This window comes from Notothenia coriiceps, unplaced genomic scaffold (genome assembly GCF_000735185.1).
Source record: "Notothenia coriiceps isolate Sejong01 unplaced genomic scaffold, NC01 NC01_scaffold00008750, whole genome shotgun sequence".
NCBI classification, from domain to species: domain Eukaryota; kingdom Metazoa; phylum Chordata; class Actinopteri; order Perciformes; family Nototheniidae; genus Notothenia; species Notothenia coriiceps.
The window spans coordinates 11,538-21,796 of record NW_011341451.1 but is presented as its reverse complement, the minus strand read 5'-3'; the positions used below and the strand labels follow the sequence as shown (position 1 = coordinate 21,796).

The window sequence follows — 10,259 nt, the reverse complement described above, 5'->3', positions numbered from 1 at the left end:
ATAATAATAATAAATACTTTGACCACCCTGGTTCCAAATAATAATCACATCTTCTTAGACATTGTTCTACTATAAAATGGACTGAACCACAAGTATGGGATACATTCCAGTTGTGGCCCATGCGCACATTAATACATGGGTCAGAACTTGCCATGTAAAATGCAGTGGAGTGCACACGAGTGGAGGAGTCTTTGGTGCATAAGTACTTCAAGACTGTCACCCAGCATGCAGCCTAGAGGCCAAAAATAAATCAACTTTTAAGAGGTAATAAAATAAAGAGGTTCTGGATACTACAAGTGTTCCTGGAGTTTTACTTCTCCAGACTTTTTCCTTTCTCCATGCACCTTAAAAGTATGTGAAACTGTGCCGGAAATCCCTACTCCCCTTAATCCCCTCTGCAATGCCAATGCAAGCAATCTATACTCACAGTGGCTCCTTGCAACACTTGCAAAGTGAAAGGAGACAGAAGTGGAACGTTTTTGCAAAACAACACATGCTTTTAATCGCTTGGAAGAAAGTTAAAAGGAAAATAAACTGCATCTGCTGTTTGTGTGTTAGGTAGTTTCATGCAAACTGGATTTTATTAGAAGTCATTTGTTGTTTGCATGTGTGGCAGAAACTTGTGTAAGAGCAGGATGTCCTGTTTTGATTTGTTTTGCAGACAGTGGGATAAGGAGAAGACTAAACTTATTTTCCCCCTCAGGAGAATTGCATAAACCTCAAAAGATCATGTTTTTAAAAAAGCATCTGATTCCGCTTTAACTGAGCTCCAGACAGTGGTTTGCAACAAGTGGTTTGGTTTTCATTAGATCGTCTCGACACTGACCCCCTGCCCCATCCGCAGTAATATGAAACCAGCCCTCTGGCAGGCGCACAGTGCGGAAGAGACCAGAGCTGCTGGTGCTGGTGCAGTCTGCGCCTCTCCTCCGCAAGATCCGCATCTTCCACTGCGCTGCCGCACAGCTGCACCACAAGACAACACCGGGCGCAATGGCCAGGGAGTAGACGGTGAACCTGTGTAGTCTTCACTGAGGGATTATTGTTTTTTGTGTGGGTTTCTGGAGGTGTAAATCGCAGCCATGGTGTGCTGTCAGACTCGCAGAAGTTTACGCAGAAGCGTCTGGGGCTTCGCTCCTCTGCTGGCCGCCGCGCTGCTCAGCCTCGGGATGCAACCAACCACTGCGTTCCCCTCCTGGAGGTTAGAGGTATGCTGTGAGTGACCGCTTCATGATAACAGTGGGACTGACTCTGTGAAGTCCAACATAATGTCTGGTTTGTGATTACTAAGGTTGTGACTTCCTTTAATCGTTTAAAAAAAACACCACACCAAACTTCATTCACATTTCTGTGACTTAATATTTACCCTAGGTTTATGTGAAGCTTGGTGTTTCAAACGTAACATTTTGAAATTATTTGTAATAATTAAAGACTGATTTTAAATTCGGCATAAGCCTATACTGTTTTCAACAAAGCAGCACCATATTCCAAATAGTAACCAACTTTTGTAAATCAACTCATTCAGTCTGGCACTAAAACAGTAGTGAGTTTGAATGGTACTTGGTGTATCCTTTATACAACAAATTCACCAAAGATATATCAGGATTAGTGATTTTCTTTATCATGATTACAAGCTGGTCAGTAATATGACATTTAAGAAATACCTTTTTTATTTTTATTTTTAAAGTTGGTCATTAGTGACAGGTTGTCAAATTAACAGAGTAAATGTTTTTTTCAAAGCAATTGCATCATTCACACTTTTATTATGCAGGAGTTCTGCATAATAATATCTTCTTATGAAATCCGTTAGTCATAGCAAAGGCATTCACTTAAGCATCAGATTTAATTGATGCCATGTTAAAATGGAGGAGTTGGATTCCATAATTAGATTAGGCAACCGAACAGTAATATTTGTCAATGAATTAGATAAATGTGTTGCCAGCCACCCACTGTGATACAGAGCCTAAGGGATAGTTTTAAGTCATTTCCTTTGCCACACACTCATTCTGCATCCATCAACAAGACTGCTGTGGAGGATTACATTACTGCCTGAGATAAGCTCCTCAAAGGCTAACAGAATCAATTAAGGCATCATTTAAAAGACCCTAAATGGTTCAGTTAATTACATTTTGAACGTGTTATCGCTTATGTGTAATGAAAAAATGCACTATAACAGGGTTCAAAATCTAGAAAAGTATCAAAAACCCATTAAAACAAAGTATTTATATTTATTAACACTCTTTTCTACCAATGTCGACAATCAGTTTTGAATACCTGCAATCTGCTATATATTCAGAATTTCCCTTTTTGGTTTTATACAGAAAATCACCTTTCCTGAGTCTCTAAAACTAAGGAGAAAATCTTTATCCCCTTTTTTTAACGGTCTCTGAGATAAAGTCTTCCAGACTCGCCCCGGGATCCTCCGGGATTCCATGTTGTGCCCCCAGACTCACCACTTGCTTCAAGGTTTAGTCTAGCACATTTGTTTCGGCCGTCACGGTTTACAGCTCATCTCTATTTGTGCCAAAGAAGGGGATTATATTTGCAGTGAATATAACAAGAAAGGACACAGAAAGAACTTTGCTGGCCTGACTACATTAAACACCTCATAAATCACGGAGCACGAGGCTCCAGTGTGTGAACTGAGGTCAGGGAAGCAACTGTTGTATAAAACAATGACCAGAATGTGTATAGTGTAATACAGAAACATTATATTTAACATCAGAGCAAGAGAGGCCATCAAGTTCAACAGCAGTGTGGGACAGCGTGCCAGACTGCCTGCCCCTGCTTCACTATTTAGGTAAGGAAATTAAGGAAGTACTGCATCTTTTTGTCTTGACTGGGCGAAGCAGGAACTGGAACCTGAGGACAGGGTGTAGAATACAAAGTGAAGGGAGGGACTTTGATGTTTTTTCTCCATCTTCAGTACTTTTCCTTCAGTTAGAAAACACGCACTGGAGCATATGTTGCATAGGTCCAATAGTTGAAAGAGATTTCCTTGCTAATTGCTATATTTGGATTGTGTTGTGAAAGACGACAAACTATCAAATTAGCTTAAGATTTATAAAAAAAGTCAGCAACTTTTGTATAATTTTTTGTAACAGAAAAAAATGTGTGTTGCTCATGTCTCCTTTAAATCGTCTTGCACACCAAGAGTTTGGGAACCACTGCATTAAACTGATTTGTATTCTAGTGTATTCATTATAGAGTTGTATGATCGTATAACAGTGTTACTTAACTTAAGGCCCGAGGGCTAGACAGGGTTTCTGGGTTGGGCAGCTAAACATTTTCTAATTCACTATTAAAATAAACAAGTGACAATGGGATAAAGTAAACCATAAGAGCTTGTACTTAAAAAAACAACAGCAACATATAATCAATGTTATTAACTGGGCCCTGGCCTCCAAGCATTTTGTAAAGGTGGACCGCAGGCAAAGCAAGTTAAGTGTAAACCATTAGGCCTCGGTGGCTCAGTATCCTTGAAGAACTCACACTTTTTACGTGATTTCAGACAACCTATGGTGCTGAAAAATAAATTAAAGCCAAGTGCCAAAACTGCATTACCTCGAGTGGCTACCCAACACTGGCTAACACCCACATTGAGCTACACAACAGCTCCTTGTGACATTGCAGAGATTTCGTTCATCTGTATGTTTTTTGCAGGCAATAGCATTATTAACTGTTCCGACTGGACTCAATGTGGCAAAAAGCCGGCTGTTGTACAGATGAGGGATTTTGCGATGATGACTAATGGGGATAAAATCGCACACTTTCTGTTGGTCTCTACTTGAAGGGATTAGGTTTGTTCATTGCAAAAGGGCTGGCAGTAGTTATATGAACAAAATGAAGAGGCTTGAGATTGAGACTACTTTCACACCTCCACATCTGGCCAAACACTGGAAGAACACGCTTTGTGGATTGTCTGCCTTGGAAGACATTCATACTGCAACCTGTCGTTAGCAGGCTCTCGCATCCTATGACTAATTTTATGAAACATTTAAGGTTGTAAAGAAAACAAGATTCAGGATACATGGGCAGTTGTCTTCTTAAATGTATTAATAATAAACAGAAAGCCTTCCCTGCACTCACGCACAGAATGAGCTCCCAATAACCGTTGGAAAGTGGATTTATTACCTGAAACCCATCTTTGTAAAAAGTTATAGACTTGATCTACTGTTGCATTCACTTACTGGAATATCACAGCCAAAGCAAACCACAAGTTAACTTCAGTCACAAAATGTTTATGAAAGCACTTAATAAAATCACCCATAAAACTAAATAAATATCACAGAATCCAGGTGGGATGATTTGGAGTTGATGTTGCCCATCCCCTAAGGGACATTAGACACAATTTATCTGCGAAAAGAATCATACTTATGTTCGGAAAGCACTTTAACTGCTGACCGCATCCCGTTTCCATAAGATGGAATGCCCTCACAGGAAAAATGAATGTGTAAAATTGAGATACAAGCTTGAAATAAAAACAACAGGGTGCAGTTGTAACTGTCAAGGTTACTAATGGAGTTGAATGCCAGCAGCATCATAAGTAAAATCCTTTCTAGGGATTGTAATACGCATTAATCTGGCAAATCATTTAGTTTATGGAATTATTTTGGAAGCTTACTCCATGCTAATCTCTACAGCATAAGGTGTTTTAATGTCCTAACTATACTCCAAAGTAAATTGATTAATTAAAGGTTTTTCTTTGTCCAAGGAAGAAGCTTACACCACTGTGCTGCTCATCAGGATCCGCAAAGAGGCCAGGTCACAAGTGCTTCACCTCTCCAGGAACAAGCGCTACACCCTCACCCCGGAGAAGCTCAAATGGGACGAGTTCAAGCTAACATACAAGTATTCCTTTATAATTCTTCCTTTAGTCAAGTCAACAGCAAAGTACAGTTGTAGAAAATGTTAGACTGGTGTTGGTTTTTGCAGGAAAACACTGCCATCGACTGTTGGCGAAGTCGGTCAGTGGCAATTTTTAAGGAACCATTTACCCTAAATGGAAACAGCATGTCAATATCTTCTCATCTAATGTCAGTCATGATGTGTAACAGAGCTTAAAAGGACCACTACTACAACCACAACGCATTTGTGAGAAAAAAAGTGAATGATAAAGCAAGTACTTGGTTTTAATCTTGGATTGTGCTGCATCTAATGTTTGTAGAAGATCCAGAGGCATTTAGTTTCTTTGGAGCTATAAAGAAAGGATTCCCCCATTCGAAAATATGTGTTTTAGAAAGGTTTGATCACTGGGCTTTGGTGATCCAGCCTTAGTGGACAGTAGCCACATTTCAGTTGTTCTTGAATTAGTCAAATATTATCTTCAACTCTTTCATTATAGAAACTCTATGATCAATACTGGATTTAAAAGAATCCACATCAGTCTCACACTATCCGAGATATAATATAAAGTAATGGAGCTGTACTTGCAGTGCGTGTGGGAATTCTGAGTGAACAGTAGCCATTGTATTTTGGCAGTTCTCTCCGCTGCAGAAGTCCATTAATAACTACATAAAGCCGTTTTGTTTCTGAGCAGGTTGCTCTCCTTCCCTACAAACTTGATAAATGCCAGCGACACTCGCCGAGGCATTGCCAAGGCTTTTGGCGCGTGGAGCGACGTCTCGCCGTTTACCTTCAGAGAGGTGCCAGCTGACCAAGAAGCAGACATTAAGATTGGTGGGTACTCGGCATGTGGCTGCATCAATCCCCAACAGATTTCCCTTGGCTCCGCGCTCCAGACTGCTTTGTCGTTATCGTTTTTCTCTCCGTGTTGTCAGGCCAGAAGTCTCTTTGCCTCCAAACGTCTTAAATCACACCAACACGACTATATTACCAGACTTATTTCAGCATGATTCATATTTCTAAATGAAAAAAATAAATTCTTAACTACCATCAAATATGTCAGCCCATGGTAAAGCAGTCTAAATTATGCTTTATCCAACCCCGGGGGTTCAAGCTCCAGGGTCCTGCATAAATTCACAGTGACAGCAAGAGGAATGGTTGTCATCCTGCGGGGTGAAGGCTAAAGAAATTAGCTCTGTCTTTTGTAATTCATCATCCCCCTGCTGTTGTCATAGAGCATAAATAATGGAGTGAGGGCTTCCCTCCTCGGCTCTGAGGTATGTCTCTCTCCCTCTGTCTTGGCAGGCTTCTATCCCGTCAACCACACAGACTGTCTGCAGTCTTACTTGCACCATTGTTTCGATGGCATCACAGGAGAATTGGCGCATGCATTCTTCCCGTCAACAGGCGAGATCCATTTCGACGACCACGAGTACTGGATTCTAGGAAACATGCGCTTTAGCTGGAAGAAAGGCATGTGTCTCCATTAGGTTCAAACTGCTCATATTTAACCTGTAAGGTGATTGACGCTGAAAATAATCAAAAGTATCCATGTTGCAGGTGTTTGGCTGACGGATCTTGTCCATGTGGCAACTCATGAAATTGGCCACGTACTGGGACTCATGCACTCATTGAACCCTAAGTCCATAATGCACCTGAATGCAACTCTGACTGGGCGCAAGCTCATCACACAGGATGAGGTGTGGGGTATTCACCGCCTCTACGGTAAGTTCACACTTTTCTTCCAGAACACAAATAGAAAAGCTTTTCTTTCTGGCTTTAACAATTGCCAGTAAGAAGCTTGTCAAAGGCAAATGGAGATATTTGGTCGTGAAGACATTTTGTAATTCATCCAAAAGGTGAAAAACATGCTCAAGACCAAAAGAAACAAAACAACTTCTCATTCTGGGATCAGACTAATCTCTGCAACGATATATTAACGGATATCTGTTAGAAATATGTATCAGAGGTGTTCTATTTTCGGTTTTGTAGAATCGACCAATCCATTTTGAGCAGACGCAGCCCGTAAACAGTACGTATGGAGAGCAAAAATGGCAGTATGCCCTGCCGTGGAGTACATTGGTCGAAATGCCATTTCGATAAAAAATTTCAGACTCAGTTTAAACGGGGAACTTGTGAAAGAATCTAATTCTTAGATAGTTTATCTTAACCCGAGCTAAACTATTGCGTCTCAGGTTGCTAATCAACAATATGCCCAGAAACAACACCCAAAATATTTGCCTTTCTCCAGATGCTTATCGTCGTCAGGTCCATTGCCAATGGCTTCTAAGAGCAGCCCACCCTGACAGAGCAATGGTGCATCATATTCAAAGTTTCACAGCAGTTTGACTACTGGGCGTTAGACCTTTAACATGCCAATCGAAACAGGAATGATGTTGTTGATGCTATCAGCTAACAGTGAGGTCAGTCTCTGGCACTTCCTTTCCATTCTCCTGCTCATTAGAGTCATGAAAGATGGTAAGCTGTCTTCCAGCAAAGTCAGGGCAAGGATTCAAGCATTTAAGTAATCCCCCCCTCAAATGGCAAAATGATAATAAATACATGTGGTCCATCCCGGCATTAGAAATGTACATCTATATGCAGCTAAAGAACTAGCTGTACAAATCAGTTTTCCATTCCATTTTTGGCCACAACCAACCAGAATTTAGAGCACAGTGTTTGCTTCTGACAACTGACACTGAATTGGCATTAATGAATGTTGTATAAAAGTACTCGAGTCATCATAGTGAGTAATTTTCATTGGAACAAAAAGTAGATTAGAGACTGGCTGACTTGTCTGATCCTCCTACCCCCCCCTCTCTTCCAGGATGTTTGGACCGGTTATTTATCTGTCCTGCCTGGGCTCGGAAAGGCTATTGCGACAGTAAGCGCAGGCTGATGCAGAAGCACTGCCCCTCCAGCTGTGATTTCTGTTACGGTAAGAGACAGCAGCAGTCCAACAGAGAGTTTTCCCTCAATTGAGCAGCTCAACGAACTGCTGTGAAGCGTTTGCCAATGGAGCAACGGGGTCCAACAGGTTTAGCCACGCAGAGCAGCGGTGGGTGTTGAATTGAAAGGAGATTACACTTGCTCTTGGAAGAGATTCTGTTAAATCCTGGAGTACACCATCATCTCCAGGGAGAAAATGTTGGTTTTAGAGCAAGTACATTTTAATTGCTGCCAATATTGATAACCCATCAACTGTCTGACAGCATAAACTAGAATATATGTATTGTGGGTTGCACAGGCCTCCAGTTGCACAACAGGGAATGGCTTCTTTAAAACAATCCCGGCCAATGGATTGTTGTGGCTTTTTGGAGATTTTTGTCAGCAACAAGGGACAGTGCGGGGAGAGGCAAGAGGATACGATTCCTGGCTCACAGTAATCTGTTCCTCGTTGTTGATTGGGAGACGTTGTACGGCTGTGGAAAATTCCTGAGTGACTCCAAACCACTGGAATTTCAGACTGTGGCTTGAGGGTTAGAGACACACACGGTCAATTTGGATTTTTGTGGCATTAACAAGAGCAAATGTTTTTAAAGCTGACTGTGTTGTGTTTGTAAGAAACCAGATGGGAGAGAGTATATTGATAAGACGACCGCAGGTAAGGAATTGTGAAAAGCATAGTGTTTCACGTGATCACGTTTGTATCACATTTTCGGACCGAGTTTCGGTGAGGGAAAGTTGTCACATCTCCAGATGACACAGTACACAGAGGTGCAGGATAATCCTTTTTTGATTACTCTCAAGATGATTGGTCAGGATCATTTTAAGATCATCAAGACTGATGTTTGTGTGTCTTTTTTTTGAAGCATCGGCTTAAGTGTTTCTCTCTTCAGAATTTCCTTTCCCCACTGTGGCTCCCACCCCGGCGGCACGGAGGACCAAACACAAGCTGGTGGTCGAGGGCAAGAAACTCACTTTTCGTTGTGGGAAGAAAATAGCATCGAAGAAAGGAAAAGTATAGTGAGTATTTGTTTTCTGTCCACCTGACCTATCCTATAATATAAAAGAATGAGCGCCATCTAACACCTTTCTCCTGTTTCAGCTGGTACAAGGACGGGGAGCTGCTGGAGTTCTCCCACCCAAACTACATTTCCTTGAAAGACGACCACATCACGATAGTGGCCAACGCCATCAACGAAGGCACGTACACCTGCGTTGTGAAGAAAAAGGACAAAGTTCTCACAAACTACTCGTGGAGAGTGCGTGTGCGCTTCTAAAAGGCCTCCGCGCACACAAGGAGACTTCACTCACTAGGGCACATATTTCTTCTGTATCTTTCAAATACAACTGTTAATTGTCAATGTGTGAACTGGTTTTGTGAAAAGAATAAATGTTCTGTGACAAGTAGTTCTTTCGTAAACACCACCTGACTTTGAAAAGCTGCTCATGACAGAATTTCTGGTTTGCATTTTGTTCGAGGATATAAAAGATTCAAACAGCGCTTGTCAGTTGTTTGGGAAAATAGTCTACTCTACTAATAGTCTAGGGTTTATGAGGAGGGGTTTAACATGCATTTTATTTCTGAAACTAGCTTTTTTTTCTAGTACCTCGATTTGGTGCCATAAGATGGTTTGCCAGGATTTCTTCAAAGCTCTTGCTTCCAAAACTGCATTCACATGAGTGCAGAGCCTTGCGGTAAAAACATCTGATTTGTTTCACAACGAAAGGTCAGCAGTAAATGAGGTCAAAGTTTAAATAAATTGTATTTCGAGCGCAATGAAAGGCAACAATTTTGCCGAGGCTCACAACCTACAGAAACACAACTTCAGTGCAGAAACGTTTTGTTTCGTAACATTTGAAAGCAGCTTAAGGCAGTTATGGTCCAAGGCCAACCAGGGGTTCTTGGAGTGACCAACCAAAACGGGAACTAATTAGATGTTACTGTAGCTAAGTTCAGAAGATATAAACCGAGTTGGAGAATATATAGAGTGGTGCATTGTTAACGTTTTTTTGTAAACCGACCCAGATTTGCAAATGGGTACCTTGACAATAAGGAATGGGATATTTTTCAGCAGGATAATCTCCACATATCAACAAGACTTTGTGATGTTCGAAGCGTCAATGCAATCATTACATTACATTTAGCTGACGCTTTTATCCAAAGCGACTTACAATAAGTACATTCGACCAGGAAGATACAACCTTGACGAAAACAGAATCATATAAGTACATCAGGTTTCATAGAGCCAAACATTTCAAGTGCTACTCAACTGGCTTTAGATAAGCCAGTCCTTTATTAGTATAAAAGCGCTCTGTTAGCAGTTCTTTGTTAGTAATTCTATCACTCAAAGTGGAGTCGAAAGAGATGAGTTTTCAGTCTGCGCCGGAAGATGTGCAAGCTGTCTGCTATCCTGATTTCAATGGGGAGCTCATTCCACCATTTTGGAGCCAGGATAGCAAACCCACGTGTT

The 10,259-nt window shown here is 41.2% G+C and overlaps 1 protein-coding gene across 1 annotated transcript; it reads left to right on the top strand.

The window, feature by feature from the left end:
* The first annotated feature begins 775 nt into the window (after nucleotides 1–775).
* Nucleotides 776–9,195, top strand: mmp23ba (matrix metallopeptidase 23ba). Its single transcript, XM_010770327.1, has 8 exons — nucleotides 776–1,205; nucleotides 4,712–4,848; nucleotides 5,537–5,676; nucleotides 6,148–6,315; nucleotides 6,403–6,567; nucleotides 7,670–7,780; nucleotides 8,682–8,808; nucleotides 8,891–9,195. Exons 1-8 carry the CDS (start codon nucleotides 1,080–1,082, stop codon nucleotides 9,063–9,065), a joined length of 1,149 nt encoding a protein of 382 aa, XP_010768629.1. The 5' UTR covers nucleotides 776–1,079; the 3' UTR covers nucleotides 9,066–9,195.
* Nucleotides 9,196–10,259: the final 1,064 nt, after the last annotated feature.